Here is a 21,124-nt window from a genome sequence, read left to right as displayed (position 1 = left end):
TGGCTCGGAGGCCAGGCTGCCCGGCAACGGTATAATAGCGGTGCCCGAAGGTTGAACAAACAATTAAAGGATTACATTAGTTCAAATAATAGATTTAGTTGTTAATTTACTATCTTAATATCAATTTTCATGTCTTTTTTTTTCCAAATCACTCAAAGTCACTGGAACTCTCATGTGGCTTCTCGGTGTATGTGCACTGTTTCCTGCACAGCTGTATTGGCTACGTGGCTGTTACAGAGTTGCATTGTTTTTTGTCATTTTTGACGCACCCGTCCACCTTTTCACATCCCGGGGGGAATGCTATGAAGCATGCAAACAGGATGTATTTGTAACATTTGCACTAACCCTGCTAGGTTTATCCCACACCTCGAAACACTATGTCAAAATACGTTTTAGAGGATCCATTCACTACAATTCCAACTGTTTAATAAAATGCAAAGTTTCCATAGAGTTCTTCTAGCAAAATTGATATTTTAATGCTCTTTGTTCTTTACATTTAGTGATAGGTCCAAGTGATGCTCTTAAGCGTAATTTTAGTTGGACACCTTGATATTTCACTATTTGATAGATAGCACATCCAAAGATTCAGAAGAACTCAAACTGCCAGAATTCCATTTTGTTAATGTATTGATAGGAGGCTCATCACGTAAAAAGATAAATAGAATTTTATTGTTGAGTTGCATGCAGTTGCCTATTCAGGTTAAATGTGAACGTGCAGCATGGTTGATGGAAATAAGTCAGTTTCTGCCCAAATTTATATTTGGGAAGGTAAATACTCAAATGAAAGGCTTGATGCACCGGAAGATGATTATCAATGCTACGTCGAAAGGTCTTCCTGTTGATGAGGCCACACCCAGAGTGAGTGTGCCTCTGTTGGTGCTACATCGAGCCACTCCCTTCAGGTGGCTTGACAGCTGGCCTAAGTGACCCCTTCGCGATGAGTAAAGAGGCACCTTTCTCTCGGACTGAACTTTGTCAGTGTTCCAAGGGGAGGAGAGGCAAATCCGCCCAATTCATTGATCATTATTCCTTCATTTCGCAATAAATTAACTATCTCTCGTATCATGTCTTTCAATGACATTTGGGAGAACTGAATGGGCTCTAATTTCGCTTCAATGTCGCAGAGTCCTGTAATTATCCAACAAACCGATACCATCAGGTACAGCTCTGATGGGGCATCTACCTTCTGTGACTTCATTCACTCTGCCGACGTAAAATCACTTTTAATAAAATGCCTTAGAAAAATGGCTCATTCCGTCTATTTTTATATTTAAAGTATGAATTCCACCTGAAAACTTGTGAATTTCTACTAATTTTATGGTTTAAAACTTCCTAGCTGCAGATGTAGACAATTTTAGAGGAATGTTGAATTTCGTCTGATGAACTACTATTGTCTGTCAAGTAAGATTTACTTAATGATTAACACATTCCGTCAATTTTCCCACTGATGCACTCAAAATCGTCATTTAAAGCACCTTCATCTCGTGTGTCCAACCATCATACCACATTATACCACATGCGAACAATTGCAGTTCTTGCAATCCTTTTAAATGCAATGTATTTGGGCTAAGCACTTTGGCTATGTGTATTATGCATACTCCTCCCTACAGACTTGCAAACGAGCTTCAACAACGCAAGCTGTCAAGAAGCATTATCGTGAGTACTCTTTGACAAAATAAATGACTTCGATGTCCGTATTTTCAATGATTAATGACATTTTGCAATGCCAAAGGTTCTGTCTTTTAAAAATAGTCTTACACAATTCTCATCGTTTGTAACGAAGTACGGACACAGCTGATTTATTTCTAAGGTTATTATTAAATTTTGCTGACCTTAAACTTTGCATTCCGAAATTTTTTTTGTGATTTTTGTGTTTCTGCCCCCTTAATTATCCAATCATTAACTGTAAAACTCATAAGTATCGTGTCTTGTTTCCTTTCTTTTTATGAATCTCCTAAAGTAGTCATGTGTTACTGAGATGTGCTGAGCAAGTAGAAATAAGTGAGATGGGCTAATTTCTAAGTCTTAGCATACTAATAAATGTAAAAATATGGTAAATATTGGTGCCTATGTAATATTATGCTGTTTATTTGCTTCATTTTAACGATAAATTTAAACCGGAACTCAGCTTCAAAGCAAAAAGGTGAGCTTGCAATAATTCTGTAACAAAGTGGCGTTAATTAGTTACTGAAATGAGATATAACTAAAAGTGGTGCACCAAGTGGCATTGCGTTGGTACATTGGTAGTGATTAGGGAGGCAAGAGCGTCAGGTAAAACAGTAAAATACTTTTTTTCAATTGGATTCAACTATATTTTTACTTAAAATTATGTTTCTTTTTGAACGACAAAAAGCATATGAAAGGAGCATCATTCCTCAGTTTATTAAATTCATCGCTCTTTGTGAAATTTATGTTTTGCCGTATTGTAGCACATCGGCACCCCCCTGAAAATGCAAGAATACATAAGGCTCGGGTAGAGTATATATATTCACCACACAGCAGGGCTTGTAGCTACTAGTGTGTCCCGGAGGCCAGCTCATCCAGCGAAGGTGCAATGGTTGAAATCCCAGATGGCCTTTCACCAAAACCGATAATTAAACAAACGGCCAGCGCATCACAATACACCATTGGCATTTAGTATTTTCTTATTTTAATCCGTGACCTCATATTAGCAGAAAGGAAATAAGTCGAGTAAAATTAATGATGCGATCGTTTTAGACAAAGGAAAATATTTTAGCGCACAAAATCACAGGCGGTTGCTTGACAACGAAACATCTGTTTAAGAAAACAAAAAATCCTTTTCTTAAAAGAGTCGGTACGCGTCTTCTTGCGTAAAATATAAAGTAGAACTACTCTAAAGAACTGCCTACAACCTCGATATGGTCCATGATGCAACTACATGCGCTCTCAAATTATCCTCATTTATATCGGTCCTGGCATCCTTCGATGTTGGACACCGGGGCGCACCTGACACTATTGCCATGTTTGGTGATAATTCTCCTAGTTTGGAGAAGGAGAACACTATTCAAATGATTATATCATTTCAAACTTCATGGGATACTTGATTTTGTTTATTAAATACTTCAGTCGGTCAAGGCAAAACCTACAGTATATGGGCTGTCATATTTTTTCCAATGAAATTTGTATATTTTATCCTTGTTCATCTTCCTTCTGGTATTTACAACTCAAGGTATCTGACAAGCTATGTTTTTGGTAATATGTAATCAGCTAGAATGCTTTTTGTAGCAGAAGACTCGAAACGTCGTTGTCTCTTTGAGGGCAAAGAATCTGACGATATTTGGAAGGACACTACAATGATTTGTTGGGGAGACTACCAAAACGATACGTTGATTCAATAAGTATATTAGATTTGGAACTTTTAAACTAAAGCTGAAAATGTATGAAATATTGTTAACCGTTGGACTACCTAAGCTTACAAAAACCTCGCCCTTTGATAAATGATGCAGTCTGTAAATGTCAAAAAACAAGTTTTGCTAAAAAAACTTTAAGAAGTGTACTTATGCTATTCTAATGTTGCTTACTCTTGAGAAGTTCTTGCAATCCATATTTACAAGTTGGTTTAACCTTGAGGGAATTCTTTATGTATAGGGGCTTCAGCTTGTGCTAACCGGAATAGAAGTGCCATACATCTATAGCAATATTTACTTCGCAGAAAGTGCAGCAATTAATTTGAATTTCTGATTAATATTTAGCAGAAAATACGTGTCAAGGGGTAACGTACGTAATAGACCTTTGCATAGCCCATCTAAATTTGATCTCTTTTGGTTATTTCACTTTGCCATATCTTTCTTAGTAACTTCTGCATATATATTGTCTTTTTCATATAATCTTTCTAATATATCTTTTTAGACACCAGCTAATATACAACTGTCAGGCATTCTGTCGTGCAAACTTCCTCTTCGAGGCTGAATTTGGGTCTCCACTACAAAATAGACACTTTAATTTCTTTTGAGATGACATCAGTTTCATATTTTTGAAGACTTTTGTAAATTCAACTTCCAGGAATTATGTGAAGTGAATTAGAGGTTGTTTTATGGAAAGTTTTGGATGCTGGTGAGCATACGAACAATATCTGGTAGCAGTGAGACCTTATTTCTCCTTTTCACACACCAAAGATATTTTACTAGCTGTTTTCTTAAGACTTACTTTTAGTAGCTCGTTATTGTGCTGGCATCAAATGAATCCCATAATTTTAGGCATTAAAATGCGAAATATTAACAGCTCGTCCCTAATATCTGAGTGCACAGCTGAGTCAACGTGGAATAATTCATTCCAATGCTATTCACCCCGCATTAATATAAATAAGCAATAATTTCCAGGTTCAGCTTCTTTATAAAACTCTGCAAATAATAGAGTTTTAACAATATGAGTGTTTTTTTTTACAGATTCATCCTAAAGTGGAAATTTTGCCCATCTGTGCAATTAGAAGTTCTGGAAAAATCCTCCCTGAAATGCTAGGAGTGCCGATTTTTCGAAGCATTGGAAAATTAATTTCCGGTGGAGACGAGGAGGAAGATTTGACAAAGGTCACTTCTGTCGCCGCGTGCTCCCTTAAATCACTCTACAGTGATCGGCGGGTGCACAGAGCCGCAGGATGCCGAGTTAATGCGCCCGTGTATTGCCTCTCCAGCCGCGCAGTTTCCTCACTGTCTTTTCGTTGTTGTAAAACGCTTTTGAACAAATCATTTAAATGCGTCTCGCCCACTTTCCACACGAAAGTTTCGAAAGTTAGGATAATGCCCCTACACGATTCTACCGTTGATATGCAGACAGAGAGCTCAATAAGAATCTGACATTACTAAAGAATTGCATGTTGATAGATTCCTTTTCCTTTTATAATACAAGTATGAATCGGTTTTACTTACGAAGCATTCGTAGCTTGTGGCGATGGAAAAAATTCTACCTTTAATCAAAACTGATCACTCTCAAAGAGGAGCGCTTTATTGAGATGAAATATTTTTTAGAAAAGCCAGACTCAATATTTTGAAAGTGTAAAATGTTTTTTAGCAAAACTAGTAAAAAATTCCCATTATTTCCATTTTTGATGTAATAGTTGAAAGCCAATACCTGTTTTAACAACATAAATTGCTAAGCGTTTTTGGACCTTACAGAGGTATAAGAAACTGTCTATTTGGAACGACTTTGAGGTGAAGCTATTCACTTATGTCCTCACCTGCTGTACACGCTATTGCTATTTTGCTATGCCCATGATAATCATCGGAAGACCTATTTTCTTTTGAAATGCACTTTTGAAAAAGTGCTCGTTTCGGGGTGATTTTTATTCGATCTTCACTTTTTCCATGCACGCTGCAAAAATATTTCACATGAAGTTCTCTCTCCGAATACCGCTAACATAAATATTAAGTAGCAAATTAATTACCGAAATTTCGGGTTTTTTAAAGAGAAGTGAAAATTTTGCGTCAGGAGCTCTTGAATGGGAGTGTGATCTACTTTGGCTTTTCTGAAAAGCCTCGATAAATGGTTTGTTTTCACGGATTTCACTAAATTTCAGTATTTTAATAACTGATCTGGGAGATTTACTCAGCTAATGTCGTCGTCAAAAGTCAGAAAGTGTGGTCCTTACTGAGTATTTTAGTACGAAATGCGACAATTTTTGAGATACTGAAATGCACTTTTACTTTAAAAACACGATGGTATTAACAACGTAGGCGTACAAAATTAATTCTGTTGTTGTATTTTAAATAATTAATCCTATTGAGGTATCTGGAAAATTTTATTCAGCTTTAATGTGAAACCGACACTAAACGTGATACTAATTTGTGCCAAAAGAATGTTTGTTGTAAAAATAATCGTGCGCCATTACGTTATAATATCACTCGACAAGGACATAAATTAATATCCAAGTTATTCTAACTTTAGCATGAAATTGTTATTACTTTTCTATGCTGTTAGAATTCAGTCCTAGAAGGAAATTTCGTTCTTAGTCAGGACAAGTAGTCGTGCTAACCTTGTAAAGAAGCTCCCGGTATCTACGCGATAACATTACAACAGTATCTCATATGTAAAAAGTGTCAAAACATAGCAGTAAATGGCCGATGTTTTGTCGCTATATACACAGAAAAATGGTCCAATTTGCGTTTGTTTTACCCTCGGTTTTGGTTCAAAATCCAATTAGAGTTTCCGCCATTGTACCCTCGCCGGGTGTGTTGGCCTCCGGGTCATGCCAGTAGCCCACAGCCCTCCTGTTTGACGAAACTGTACATTCTGCCCCAGCATTATGTCTTCTTTCGTCTTCAGGGAAGTTCCGAGGCCCTACACTAATGGCAGTGGAAAGCGAAGGTGATCATAAAGGACATCAATCTATTACTGGAGGATAAACCATAGTGGGGTGGAATAACTGCATATGTTGCGGATGAGGGGAGGAGTAACGACACCCAAGATAAGGGTTAAACACGAAGTCTACCTTTGGAAACTACCCCATGAAAGCTAATAAGGACGGAAGCCGTACAAGCCGTGAAACCATTTGCTAAAATTTCGTTAGCGTTAGTGTAAAAATGTCACATATGTGAAAACGCGATATTTGCTCCACTTCTCTACCATTTGAGCAGCACACAGATAAGTTGGCTGGGCAGCCCTGAAGTGAAAACGATATGGCAAGGAGGAATAGAAGCGAAACTCTTCTCCCTCGGAACTATGTTTAAACTCGCCCTTTGTCACATGACTTTGCATTTAAGACAGCGTTCCTACAACCAGCCATGGATACGCGTGTTGGTCAGCACATTTTCTCGTCTACGGATCCCTTTCCATACAGGACACAACACCTGATCTAGCAGAATTATCAAGAGAAATCAGTGACGTTGCAGTCAGATAACTCCTCACTTGCCTAAAAATTCGATGACATGCACAACTGGTTCGTGGGTGCTTGCTTACAGCGCCAATTACGCTGTGAGGACCAAGGCGAGCACTGAGGACGACGCTCGGGGAGGGACGATGTAATACGTTGGTTGTTTGTTTAATTTTCGGTTTTGGTGAGAGGCCACTTTGTACCTTCATCAGGTGGGCTGGCCTTCGGGTAATGCCAGTAGCCACAAGCCCTGATGTCTGGCGATTAGATATGTTCTGCTTAAGTATTACATATTTGTTCATTTTCAAACATAAAATTTATATTGGGGACGTCCCAAATGCAAAAACTGCTAACACTTTAAACAGGGGTCCTTACTCGAGCCAATGGTGATTGAATTTTGGTGCTATTTTGAAACGTTTAAATGGCATTTTTCGACAAATAAAGGTGTCGAAAAATACGCTAGCAAAGGATTAGCGAAATGCTAAAAGTTGGCCACTGTAGCAGCTCTGCTCTTTTCTGAGGTGGTAATAAGGCAGAGTAGCACAAGAGACCACATTACTATGGAAAAGGAGCTAGGATTATGGTAGCATGGCCATAACGTAGATGGAAATTTTATGTAATATGATGGCGGTTTATCTCTCGGTATTGGTGAGGCGCCACTTTTGTACTTTGAATTAGCCCTCTTGTGCCTCGCCGGGTGGGCTGGCCTTTGGGCCATGCCAATAGCCCAAACACCTTCTCTGTGCTAAATGTATATTCTGCCCGAGCATTGTGTCGCCTTTCCTCTTCAGGGAGTCCCGGGAAGCTACATTTACATGCAGGCAACCAGAGTATTAAATCAACAAAATAATAGCCTGCATGTAGCTCTTATTCTAGCATTTGTTAGTCGCGTTAATTTTAGTAGGAATACCTACTTTCATTTGATGTCAATCCGATATTTACATGTCCTTGGACATCAAGGGCCGTGACTCCTTCTTTGTTCGATTCAAAATAAATTATCAATACTTGACATGTGACCTTTTTGAATATTTTTTTGCGATTCTACCCCACGCTTCAGCTTATATTTTCTCAAAAAGTGGTCTACGGCATCATTAGCAGGGTAATTATTCGACACAGCATTCCCGCCTACCTAGTGACCCGCCAGAACTCTTTACTCTTATATGATGTTGGTCTTTTGTAATCCTTTACCCTTGTCTGCTGATTTTGTGGTATTACCTCCATGCCATTTTCCTTTGGAGTCTGTTTAACAGAGCGGAGTTTTGTGTGAATTATCCCAAACTTATTCGTTCTAACTAGACTCATTCGGTACTAGTACTGTTGTGCATATGAAGCAGGTTATATCCGGTTGCTCTTTACCAGCTTATTCTATTAGCATAAGTTCGCTGCACCTACGTTGCATCGATTTACTTCTTCTAAAATGTGTTTCTGGCAATGTTGTAATCGACTAAGTCATTTCAGAGCATGCTTCTGGGCTTCCCGCGTCACCCTTTTCCATCACAATCTCGGGTATTCAACGCACTAAGATCGTACTCTTCTGAAGGAATAGCATCTCGATCGATGCGGCGAAAGGGCAAAGGCTCACAGAGGGAGCAAGACCGCTTTCAATCAACACCATCAATCGCCCCATCCACAAGGTTCCTTAAATACTCATCCTAACTCCATACTATACTAGGCAACTTCTTGAAGACTTCCTCATGCCAGAAAGTCAAAGGATTGAAGGAAAGCAAAACAGTCTCAAGAGTTCAAATTCGGCGGAATATTCCAGTGGTGAAGAAACAACTCAGGGCACGCGTTCTACCGGGCGCCTACCCAAAGCACGAGACAAGGGCGCCATTAAATTCGCGTAAGCTGGTTTGCTTTCACTTTACAATCGTGCAAAAGCGATCTCCTCCGTGACTTTGTAACCACAAAAGGGCAGCCGTTAAGAGAACTCGCTCTGGTCACTACTCGACCTCCACGCCGGTCTGCCCGAATTCGCTATATGGAACCGTAAGTCCCGTTCTTTTTCTATCACAATTGCTTTTAAGACTCCCAATCCCGGCGAAGCTGAACCTCTTTGACAAAACACCACTCGAAGAACCAGGTAGCCCTGTCTGCTATATAAGTTGCTCTTTTTTTCCACAGCGGCTGCGGACGATTCCTACAACAACGAAGTCTTCAAGGAAATTGAGGCGCTGGAAGCCTCCGCTTATCGTGCTAAGTCGACGCATAATAAGTTCGAAGAGCTCATCCAGTGGACTCTGGATGGAAAACTTTGGCGATATCCCATTGACAATGAGCAAGGTACAAATTTAAACCCATAAATTCTTTACTATTAAATAGACTGGAGTGAAGAGCTTGATACACCTTTCCACGAGCACATCTTTCTAAATCGGTTTGCCAGAAGCCAGGTCAAAGCGAAGAATCCTGCTCCGCTGGAGGCCTTCATGGAACTGGTGTGTGCCGGTCTAGGCCAGAATCCTTACCTTAGCATTAAGGAGAAGAGAGACCACATAGCCTGGTTTAAGGGATACTTTGCCAACAAAATGAAGGACATCGAATCCGCCGTCGAAGAGGAGAGGCGCACCGCCCAAGCCGAGTCAGAGACCCGGGGGACGAAGTCTTGCTTGTAATCTTCGATCAATCCACTCCTGTATGCACGGGGTCCAGTGGAACTTCACCGCAGCGGCCGCTCAGCTGTCTACAAACATTAGCGACCGGAGTCCACCAAGGCTGTACAGTCGCCCACCTTATCACCATGTCGCTTTTTGACCCATTCAGTCAATTCCTTGCCAAAATAGCCGTCGAAAGCTAACGATAAGTATGGTCAGTCCAATCTTTGGCACGAGTGAAGGGAACGGTGGCCCAGCATAAAGTACGATGGGTAATACCTTTCCTCGTAAAGCCGAAGGGACGCTGGTAAGTGGGCCTCCGGTCGTGGCCCACCAACCAATGTCATATGGGTTAGCATCCATAAGAATATGAGCAACGGACCCTCCAGTAAGTGTTATTAAAATTCAAGTGTTAGGCCCCTTACGTTGAGATGAGAGGTCTATAGATTTGCCACTGATACTTGGCCGACAGAACTGCTGGCCAATGGGAGCAGTGGAGGTGGGTGGACAGATGTGGCAACAGGACCAGGAAAGGGGTCGTGCGTATGTTTTTCACGCTTGTAACGCCACATTAGACCAACGTGGCTGACTCGCGTGAGGTAAAAGCAGTTGATGACCGGAGGAACAATCCGACCCCCATTCATCGTGCTTGTGACATTACAGTAGAAGCTAAAGTAGCCGATGTGCGTGGGTGTCCAAGAAAGCTGCCAGTAGCGAGCACCGGTTTGCCGTGTTGGTAAAACGATATAAGAATAGACACACCGCGGAGGTTACAAGCACATCGCGGCTGGACTATGGAACCAGTCAAGCTGACCTTCGCTTGATAGGCTTAAAGTCATATTAACATGGGATAGTAATCGGCTGGCATAAATTGCTCATAAACCGTGTGATGGGTAGGCGAAGAGCAAAAAATTAGTACCGACAGACATGAATTAGATGGATTACATCTACATTTACTCTTCATCCTCTTCTTCATCGCCATCGCCACTCTTCTTAGCCTTCTTTCTTGCAACACGGCCGAGCTTCCCAGCAGCAGTGTTGAGGCTCACATCAATATGCTTAGCGGAATCGAGGCGCACCATGAAGCTTGGACAATCAACAAGCTGCTTACGAACACGGATGTGCCGCTGACGAATCAAGACACGGGCGTGGTGAATCGACCGCGCAAGACCCATTTTGTAGACTTGGGTTTGGAGTCGACGCTCAAGGAAATCCTCAATCTTGAGACCCAAGACGAAATCCAACTTCATTTTGTCCTCAGGAAGCACGCCCACACGAACAAGACGTCTTAGAAGTGCGGAACCTAAGAGACATTCGAATTTCCAATTAAACACTATTCATTCGAAATAGTCCTCAAGACCACGAGGGTGGCCAAGGTACTTACAGTACTGGGTTCATAAAAAGCAGTATTACTCCGCCCAAAAAAGTCTAACAGAAACCCACCTTCAAACAGTCTCCGAGGGTCGCGTTCATCGAGGGTCAGCAATTCACGAGCAGCCTTGCGAATCTTCGCGAGAACCAGCTTGACACGCCATACCTCTCGCTTATTCCTCAACCCGTACTGACCGATGATTTTCAACTCCTGATCCAAACGTTCCTTTTCATAGGGACGACGCGGAGTTGTGAATGTTTTTGAGTATACTTTAGGCACGCGGCTCATCCTCTGCACGAACTCACGTCAGGCATTAACCTTCAAGCAAGTGAAGTAGGCGCAAATTTAAACAAAAACGTTCTGATTATCAGAACTGGCATAAGGAATTGAAGTAGATAAGAGCAAAGAATAGCCACTCTATAATTCATACTATTTTTAAAGTTATTTTTTAAGACTTTGCATTTGTGATGTTTAGGCATAATGAGCCATTGCGATTGTCATTTAATGAAATATGCATTTATTTGATCACGACTTTAAATCAAACAACTAGCTTACAATTTTGCTCAAATATTAACAGAAAGTATAAGTTATAGCAAATCGATTTAAATATTCTGCACTGTTGCGCTCAATTTAGAAAAAAACGTTGTTCTTTGGGGCCATGAGATACTCGTTGGTATTTCACTGGGATAACTTGAGGATGTAGAAAACTATTTAAACCCACACCTATAATTTTAGGTATTTACTGCTGCTTAGTCAATGGTTTATCACAAAAATTGTGCATAAGTTAAGAGAATTGATCTCTGCAATGCATCAGGCTGTGCCCATTTGAAGCTAATTTAGCCATCCCCACATCACAGTTTTGATATTTATTGTTACAGCAACGTGCAACTCATGGTATATTTATCTAAGTAAACATAGCTGGGTATCGCGCCTGTTAAGTGTACATGAAGAATGCCGTAGCAATTAAGTAATTTATCAATGCTGAATAAAGCTTAAGCTACCTGCATGAGAATAGGAACATTCTCTTTTTTACTTCGCTTTCTTATATTTTACCATATCTAACTGATTTTTTTGACTTTAGACATCAGTATTGGTAAGTTTTTGCCTTTCCTATCCCTCATTGCCCTCCCATTGCATACATACAAAAGGTAATCTAAGATCATAAGGTTCAAACTCATTTCATAATAGATGAGGATGAAAAGAAGGATTATTGAAAGGTTGGAAATTAATTTCATGCAGAGACGCTAATACACACGCTTCAGCTTAGCGGCACACTTTATGAGGGTGGAGATCGTGGAGGTCGGGTGATGGTGGTGCTAGGAGGGTGGGAAATAAATCAGGGTAAAGTAGGCGCTAGAAATTACCTCGGCTAAACATAATCAAAATCTACGTGATGTGGGTGTGGAGGGTACCATAGAGTAGTCCGGGAAAAATCAATACAGGTTGCGCCTAACTGATGACCGCAGTTTTCGGCGTCGAGCCTCGCCATCAACGAGGGGAGGTGCATTAAAAGGATTTGATGTGGGTGGCGGAGCTGGAAGAAGGGAAAAGCACCCCTGAACAATTTTGCATTCCTGTGCGCCCCTAGTGAGGGGCTGATAGGGTGATGACTGTGGAAGTAGGGTGGAGAGGTGCGGTGAGGAACATCGTGAGGAGTCAGTGGATGCAGATGACGTAACTGAGGGATAGCTGTTCTCCTCAAGATCACTGGTTAGGCAATCATTTGTGTGGTCCATTTGAGAATCCTGGCTGTCCAGTTGCATCTCTTCGTAGTAGAGGTTGTTTGAGCTGGAGTTGTAGGGCAATTGAGGTGTATCGGCCGTCGAAATGTTTATCAGGCTCATTGAATCGTGGTTTATGTCTGTGGATAAAGTCGGAGGTAGAAACTTGTATTAATAAATAGTTATTGGCATGAACAACCTTTACAGTAATCTTTGCAAAACTGGACTATGTAATTTTTACTACAATCAAATAGACGTACATAGATGGGTGCATGAATAAAGTGCCGGAGCAGTGAATTATCTTTCATATCAGTCCAAATCAACTAAAGTGGATTTTTTTTGTAAACTTTCCTGTGATAACGCATTTTGTTCATGTTCAATCCAGATTGGTGTGCTTGCCAACTTGTAAACGAAATTATAAAAGGAATAACAATGCTCCGTACACACTGTAGGACCTGCGTAAAATGTGTAAGTCAAGTGGCACATATTTTCTAGTCGCCTTCTCCATCTCATTTTGCAATAGCTTTTTTTATCCAAGTGATTGCTTATTTTGATTTCGTTATTTTCAAAAACCAAAATGAAGAAATGCTTTACCAAGGTCCATTTCATTATAGAATCAAGAAATACTTATTCATGATGCTTTGGGTACCATGCTTTTGGCATTGCGGGACCAATAAGCCAAAATGTCAAAAGGTTTGAGGTAGCATTTTATAGCCTTGGAAATGGAAAGTTGAATCCAAAATCGGTAGCAGTTGACTAAAATTAACCATTCCACAATCTTATTTTAGGTAGTCCAAGTTCAATATAATCGTTAAGTTTTCTTCTAATTTATCTGACCTGTTTAACCACTGAAAACGTTAAGGTTGGAATATTTTTGCATAAGCATGATTTCACAGTTCTTTTATGCTACTCAGATACCCTCATTTTACCCCCAAATACAGAAGAGATAAGGCGAGGTAATGGGTATTGCGGTTTTATTGCGTAATTTTTCAATTCAGTGTACATTGAGAGCCAAGTAAACGAAGAAGAGAAGCCACTTTCGGTGGCATTTAAGTAGACTAAAGGATCTGAGCGGAGTATTGAAAAATTTACCCAATGTACCTGTTCACACCTTTGCCTCGCCTTATCTCCTTCCTCCTTATTCTAACCGCACACCCAGTGCTCTACTATTTAGTTACGCACTTAGCATGGTACTGGCAGCTTACTCGAGGAATACTATGAACCGTCTTGAAATACATATTTCTCAAGTCAGACAGTTTTTTAAATAAATTTGAATCGGTTTCTCTGGCCTAAAATTGTGTTCCAATTAATCTGGTCCCACTGGTAACATTTACTCCTTGCCCCTCGTGACAACAGAAAAACAGAAAAGCCACCACAACATCAGTAAACACCGGAAGGACTAATAATGGTTAAAAACATCCTATGCATGTTAGATAATAACTTTGCTACCAACTTAATTTCATCTTGTTTGAATGGAAAGGTTTGTAAACATTTAATTTATAGTACACTTGACTGGACAACCATAAAAGTTTTTTCGAGTTAAGCGTAAAGTTGTGCCATGCTTACTGGTGTTGGCCTCGGATGGTGACATCGTCCGCAGGTTTGTGGGAGTGCCTGGGGCGTTTGAGTCGGCGGTGAGGCCCCTCTGTAATGGAGCCCCGTCTTCGCCGAAAATTGTGGTGGTCTGGTTGCCATTCGGTTGTGGATTCACAAACTTGGTGACAAGTCTTTGGTTCCTAAGGGTGCAGGCACAAGTTGCGCTAGCAGGGAAGGTCAACGGACGAATCTCTATGCATTCGCGTGTTTTAGTGTCAAACCGCTCCACTAAACTGAGAATACCCGCTTCCGGTTCATCTGACCATCCACCGATGATGTAGATGTCATCTCCAAGTACAGCGGACGAGAGGTTACTCTTTCGTCGATTCATCTGTCCTACTATCTCCCACTTTCCTGTGGTAGGATCAAAACGTTCGATACTGCGGAGTCGGGTATTTCCATCGTTGCCACCAATGGCATATATGTAACCCTCATGAGCTACAAGGGATATGCCACCTCTAGGGGAATGCATGCGGCTTATAAGAGTCCACTGATTCGCGTCAGCGTCGTAGTATTCGGCAGAATCGTGGTATCTACGCCCCTCGAAACCACCCGCTACATAGACTCGATTGTAAAGCTCCGCTGCTGCGGCGTCGCTGCGAATGCGATTCATAGAGGCAATTGGCTGCCAGAGATTCTCATCCAGGTTGTAGCGCTCAGCTGTATCCAGACGACCTTGGTTTTCCCCATTATGTCCTCCTAGTGCGTATATATAGCGGGAAGCGTAGGCCACGCTGACATAATATCGCTTCTCGTACATACAGCTAATTTCATACCTATAGATAAAAAAGTAAGCAGATTTTACAATTTGCGATTATGTCAGAATTAGTTTCCTACTCTCACTAACTATAAATATCTGTCTGAGTCGCTTTGTGATTAACTGCTGATTTTCACCAAGCGACAGCATTCAACACCTTAGGCATCAATGTCTGCCACCTTTTAGCACTGACTGGTAGCAGCATGATTTCATGAAGACTCTCATGTGACAGCAAACTATGTGAAGACTTACCTGGTGCGTCACATTCCAGGTAAATGCGTGTACAAGACTTTAAGAGATTGCTCAGGCAAGGGCCTTTTTGTGATTTTAATGAAATAAGTGCCATTCAACTGTTTTCTATGTACTTTTATTTTCACTTTTCGAGGTTAGCATAAATATGCCGCACTTCTTAAATTGATAATTAGTAGTCCTGAAAAGGAGTGATTTATCAGCCTACCATTTTTGTAATTTTAAATTAAACTTGCATGTAAGAATGTAACTAACCATCCCGAATCTAGTTCAAAGTCGTAACAGAGGGTAGATTTAAGCGCATTGGTCCCATCGAATCCTCCAACTAAGTAGACTCGATTTCTCACCAGCACACAGCCTGCGTACACCCGCCGTGGAATTTCACCTATGAGACAAGAGATCTCATTGGCTCCAATGAGTCTCTCCTCGCATCGGTAGAGCCCCTCAGGAAGTTCACCAGGTGGGCGAGAAGCGGAGATTGCGCCGTCAGCCCCCATTTGAGCGGCGGAATCATCAGGACGGAGGTTGTTCAGCCATTCGTAGCGAGGGCTCTGAGTCTGGCAGCCCATCTCCGTCCACAAGGTCCAGGAGTTGCTGCAAGGACTGAAAATCTGGGCTGCTGCACGTGGACCCTCGCCGTCACACCATCCACCAAATACGCAAAGAACCTGAATGAGGTGTGGAATTCAAAAATGTTTTAGGATTTCAATTCGGTCCTAACCACAAAATTAACCATGTGGTGCTAGCAGCACTGAAAATTCCGTAGTGCGATCACTTGTTCCCAAAAATGGGCTAGTGTCAATAAAAAATAATTTCAGCAAGCACTGCTAAATGCACTAAAGGAATGAACGAATATGAGCGAGCTGGCTTGAATTTGCTCAAAGAGCTTAGCATCTTGGCACTAAAATATAGCATTAGCGCCTTTCCACACTACTGCACAGAATACTGTAACACGTTCTTATATTTTATGCAGTGCCAACGGGACAGCATGTTTTGGTAAGCACATTTTTTAAAACCTCGTTGATTAATCATGATGAGATATGTACAAGTTAACTTATTTTCCTTTGCAGTACCGGATTTACTGCAATGCATCCCATAGCTGACGCGAACACTTATTTGATGGTGATATGCACCCCATTGGCGAATGCGTTTTTCTGCCCACATAATGATAAACCAAAGGAATTAATACAATCTCCTACCGAATGTGCTCAATTTAGAAAATCTGATTAATAGATTACAACTATTACCAAAGTACACGGCTTGTTGAGTTTTACATGTATGCAATTCTTAATATACCTTCCTAATGTTTTATTTGAAGGTGGTTAGAGCCATTAAAGCTTACTTCGTGTGGTGTTCTGGGTTTAGTCAAATTAAGCTTTTGGGTTTCGTCTAGGCGATCCATTAATGAATAAATGCTATTGGGCCATTCCAGCACTGTCTGTGCAAAATCTGGCACGGTTGTTAGAAGCTCATGGTTTTTCATCTTTTCAAGATCACTATTGCGCGCCATGCCCAGACGTACATTCCAAAGGAGTTTGAGTGCTTCGTCGAGTCGCCTTGATGGATTCCACGATATCCACCTCATGACAGCAGAAAAGACGGTCAATTCATTTTTGCAGTTAAGTGAGTCATTTTTGATAATGGATTCAACATCATCCGCCTCCATTTGAAGGAAATCTTCGGATGGCCATACAATTTCAAAATTTTCCAAAATCTTTTGAAATGCCATATCACCGATCTCTGGCCAAAAGAGCAACCGTCCGTTTAGCCAGAGGTTGATCGCTGTCGATGGGTCATTTGAAAGTTCCTGAATATACTTCGCACACTCTTCCTTTAGCCGCGGCACCAAAAGATAATCAGCAGCTATAAACACATCATAAATGTTGTCCGTCGTGATAGAAGTAAAACCGCGTCTGATGTACTCAACCACAGAATTAAAACCAGCATTGAGAAATTCAGGCAGTCGTATAATTCCCCGTCCTCTATGATACCGAAGTAGCCTCTCGAAATAAGCACTCTGTTCAGCTAATTCCACCGTCACAATACTGCAAATATCACCAGACTCCATAAACTCTACAGCCCGATCGCATAGAAAGTCTGTTTCGCTATCTTGAGAGAGGCGTGACTTATCCTGTCTGGAGTTGTTAAACGGAACACTGGAGTTACGTCGCCTTGTGCCGTTTTGCTCCATCACTGCGGACCGACGTGCATCACGCTGCCTCACATCACTTGTTGGTCGACGCATCGGTGGCCTACAAAACCGGTATTCGGATAAAAGTATTGAATGGTGATTAAAATAGTTTGATTTATTGGGGTGAAATACTGAAACTGCGTGACAGAAAGGTGGCTGTAAATGCCCTCGTGACTTTCAAGCTGCTTTGACAGTCGATAATCACGCCTTTCAATCGATCCGGCCAATCAGCTGTACGTCTTGTCTCTGCCGCGAGAGTTGTCCGACGCTTGTGTTTGCGTATTTGGAAGAACAAATGACACAGCTCAAATAACTTATTCAATGAATTTAATTACAAATCGAAAATGTGGTTTTCAATGTTTTCATCTGTGCCTGAATCGTTTTTGGGTGAAGCACGTATTGCAACTGAATTTTTTATGAGACAACGAAGTTTTAGGTGAAAATGACTTTTTTCAACAATAACATCCTTGGTAAAGGTGAGAAGCTTATTGAAACTCTATCATCTTATTAATTTTAGTGCACTAGCTGAAAGTGTGGATTGAATTAAAGTAAACGTGTGGTATAGTGTAGCATCCTGAGTCCTTTCCAAGGCTAAAACGAAGCACACTGATAAGATGAGAGTGGATTTTGTAGGCTTGTAGAAAGGCTGGGAGTTCAAAGGCACAGCCAAAGGGCCATTAGACCAACCTGGAAGTACATTCTGCGGATATCGAAGAGCCCTTGTAGTTAATTATAAACTTAAGCAAATATCAAGTCATTGCGTAGTCTCTTGAGCTTCGTCCATGGAGATACCCATTAATACCCTACTGCTTCGGATATCGTAATATCGTCTGTGTTTTAAAAACGATCATTAAATTTTCACTGGAACCAGATGACATCTACCTTCTTCGTCTGTGATGCATCTTTTTTACCGTATTTTATCCGGAGTTTCGTCATTTGTGACCCGCAACGATGTTCTACAGTGCGTTAAATTTGTACTTCTGTCGCCAGTCCAGCAAGCATTTGTCTGAAAATGGAGCAATTGAATCAAGTGCCAAATTTAAAGCGGCTTCACGGTGGTACTACTCAGTGAATTTCATTTACCTGCTTAAGGGCTAGAGGAGATAGCGTTTCTTCACGCATATCACACGTTTTTAGCCAGGTATTGCCGAAAGACCCCACAATAAACATTTCCAAAGTTTCATATCTCTCCAGATGCTAGTTAAAATTGATTGCAAGAAGTAGACGTGACCTAAATAAATTCCCCTATGTTCATTTTTTCGAAAACCAAAGATTGACAACTAGCCGAACATATCAGAATATCTGGTCTTGTGGATCGAGTTTGCTTAGGGCTACCACAGATGCACACTTTGAGTCCTCTCTAAAGTTGTAATACGCCAAATCAGAGGGGATAAGAGACTGCATGCATGCCAGAAGGTCCTGCCGCCACTACAAAAGTACAATCCGCAAAGACCACATAGCCTGTTTTGTTCAACATACGTCAAAATGCATAGCAAACCACAACGACGCATTAGGTTTGCAATATGGCAGCCTTAAAAGTACTGAAGAGCTATAAAAATGGAATACATTTAGTGAGACAAAGTTTTGAGATCTTATCATGCAGCAACTTGGGTTCTTTTGAGAACGCCTCACCAATTACAAAGTGTTGTGGGCGTCACTTTGGCTAAACCGCAATATTTAGCGGAAGAAACGGTTGATTAAATGACACTAAATTAGAAGTCACCATTCTTTTGAGGACACAATGTGCGTGTCTGCATACTGCCAACGCATCACACGGTCGTAGGAACAACCGAAAGGAATGTTCATTAAATACTTGAAGCATCGAATAAACTTAAAAAGCACAGATGTGACATCACAGGGATTTACGCAAACTTTTCAAGCATTGTCTAAGTGTCCCGGAGGTGAACACGAGGCACATAGTGTTTACTTATCGCCATTGTGGACTCACTGACGCACAAACCACTGAGTCCTCACTGCATGAAAGCAACGCGAAGGCGTCATCGAGAGAACTAGTGTGATTTATGTCTCAGTAAAAGCGGAAGTGATCGTACCAGTTGTTTGAGCACGTAAGAGAGCATACTTGTCTGTAATTGAGCCTGAAGCGCTTCAGTCAACACAAAACGCTGAGTCAATTTTTTCTTGCTCCTTAATTTACAAGCCATTAGCACTATGCCAGCATTAATAGCATAAATTTGGATGAAACACGGATTTCACGTGAAGCGCCGAAGAGCAGCCTCAATGCCAGGTACTCGAGGCTGCGCTTACAGCACTCACCTTAAGCGAGTCACAGAAAACGAATTTTAGCCAATGATGTATAGAATAAAATTACCACGGGATGATGTTCTAAATTTGTTGATAACGAGAAATTTCTCCACTCCGGTGAGAAAGGTGAGAATTCAGCTAATCATGATTGATATGGACTCAAGTCATTAGGAGGAATACACATTTAAACACAATACTTTCTTGAGATTATAAATATGATGTGTTCGCTCTAGTAAGGCAGAGTAGGTACGAGATATTGAAAATAGGAAACTATAATCGCTTAATTACTTTAATGGTATCGAAAACAACCCAATGTTCGGTTTCAGTTTATTAATTTGACTGAATACAACGCCAGCCAAAACTAATGAACTACACCATCAGCATGGGCACTGCTTGCCTCGATAACTTTGCATTACAGCATCGCGAATCTGTTTAGATGACCAGTCTGGATGCTGTTGCCGTAGGCATCTATAGGCTGCGTTGACGAACTTCAAGTACTTTGAACAGGCCGAATTTTTGCACGGACTATTGTACTTTGCCTTTAGAGATTGAGCTCGTTTCTCATAGATAGCTTTTTGTTTAGCATCCAATTGCCGCCACTTGCCAGCGACTAGTCGCGAAAAGGCCACCAAATCTCCGCAGTAGCAGGACTTCATTGATTGCAGGAAGAGGGCGTAGGCACCCGGAGGTCGCTTTGTCTTGCACTTAAGTGAGTCCCTTCTACGTGGCCGCTTGACTTTCCTTGGGTTGCATGAGCGTAAGGACGGCCGGCCCATGTCGCAACAGCAAACTGGACGAGACTTTGCGCATCCCATGGCTGGTTAAATATTGATCAGTTCACACGTGATGCCTCTTTGAGGATGGAAGCGCCAAGAGGGTTGGATGGGTGTTTCAAGCTCTGCGGCTCTGCATTCACTGCCTCCATCGCGTATGGATCAATAGCAGGCTCGCTCTAAAAGTTGCCACTACTTTCAAAAGTGTAAGCTGCATTGATTTCAAAAGTTATGTGGGATTAAGTGGATGAAGTCGCGCGCCTTTAATGCTTGAAATGATCAATGCTTGAATATAAACGGTACGAAGGACGACTCCCAGTCGGCCAATTAATTCGTGCGTTCTCCACAATCAGCACTTTCACTTATGGCAACATAAATCGCAGATTTTCAGCTACTAGATGTCCATTTAATTGAACCTTATCGACAACCCAAAAGCAGTAACTGTGCTCGATTTTGCTAAAGTGCTGTCGATTTGGGTACGTTAGGTACTTTGCAAAAAATAAAAATAAAAAATTCCTTGCTGACTTTTCAAAGACTTGAAAAAAAAAGAGTTCTAAATATAGCAGCACATTCTTCCATTACCTTTTGGATTCACCTATTACCAAACATACTCAACATTCACGCGATTTCATTAGTTTTACGCATTATTTCTTCGTCTTTGTTTGTTGCTATCGTTCCAACCATTTTCACGCATAACTGCTTATGTGAATGCAATGCGTTGGTTGTTGAACTCTCAGTTTTGGTGCAGGAGCCACTTAGGGACCCCGTCACTGTATCCTTACCCGT

General features: G+C 41.2%; 4 protein-coding genes across 4 annotated transcripts; 1 reads left to right on the top strand and 3 right to left on the bottom strand. All coding sequences in view use genetic code 11, as the record gives it.

Annotated features, from left to right (window-relative positions):
* Positions 1-4,472: 4,472 nt before the first annotated feature.
* On the top strand, positions 4,473-9,438 carry EGR_02298 (28S ribosomal protein S31; the record flags this gene model as incomplete). The annotated part of the gene is made up of 6 exons (XM_024491547.1): positions 4,473-4,636; positions 8,499-8,669; positions 8,708-8,815; positions 8,854-8,909; positions 8,951-9,109; positions 9,149-9,438. 6 exons carry the CDS (start codon positions 4,473-4,475, stop codon positions 9,436-9,438), a joined length of 948 nt encoding a protein of 315 aa, XP_024354053.1.
* A 932-nt stretch (positions 9,439-10,370) lies between these two features.
* EGR_02297 (40S ribosomal protein S9) lies at positions 10,371-11,077 on the bottom strand (the record flags this gene model as incomplete). Its single annotated transcript, XM_024491546.1, has 2 exons — positions 10,371-10,720; positions 10,861-11,077. 2 exons carry the CDS (start codon positions 11,075-11,077, stop codon positions 10,371-10,373), a joined length of 567 nt encoding a protein of 188 aa, XP_024354052.1.
* A 1,145-nt stretch (positions 11,078-12,222) lies between these two features.
* Positions 12,223-17,357, bottom strand: EGR_02296 (Kelch-like protein; the record flags this gene model as incomplete). Its single annotated transcript, XM_024491545.1, has 4 exons — positions 12,223-12,650; positions 14,077-14,882; positions 15,368-15,780; positions 16,455-17,357. 4 exons carry the CDS (start codon positions 17,355-17,357, stop codon positions 12,223-12,225), a joined length of 2,550 nt encoding a protein of 849 aa, XP_024354051.1.
* Positions 17,358-18,596: 1,239 nt separating this feature from the next.
* Positions 18,597-20,341, bottom strand: EGR_02295 (hypothetical protein; the record flags this gene model as incomplete). Its single annotated transcript, XM_024491544.1, has 2 exons — positions 18,597-18,731; positions 19,982-20,341. 2 exons carry the CDS (start codon positions 20,339-20,341, stop codon positions 18,597-18,599), a joined length of 495 nt encoding a protein of 164 aa, XP_024354050.1.
* Positions 20,342-21,124: the final 783 nt, after the last annotated feature.

This window comes from Echinococcus granulosus (assembly GCF_000524195.1).
Source record: "Echinococcus granulosus chromosome Unknown EG_S00010, whole genome shotgun sequence".
Lineage (NCBI taxonomy): Eukaryota > Metazoa > Platyhelminthes > Cestoda > Cyclophyllidea > Taeniidae > Echinococcus > Echinococcus granulosus.
Note: the sequence above shows the minus strand (reverse complement) of the source record. Positions and strands in the feature narration are given on the sequence as shown.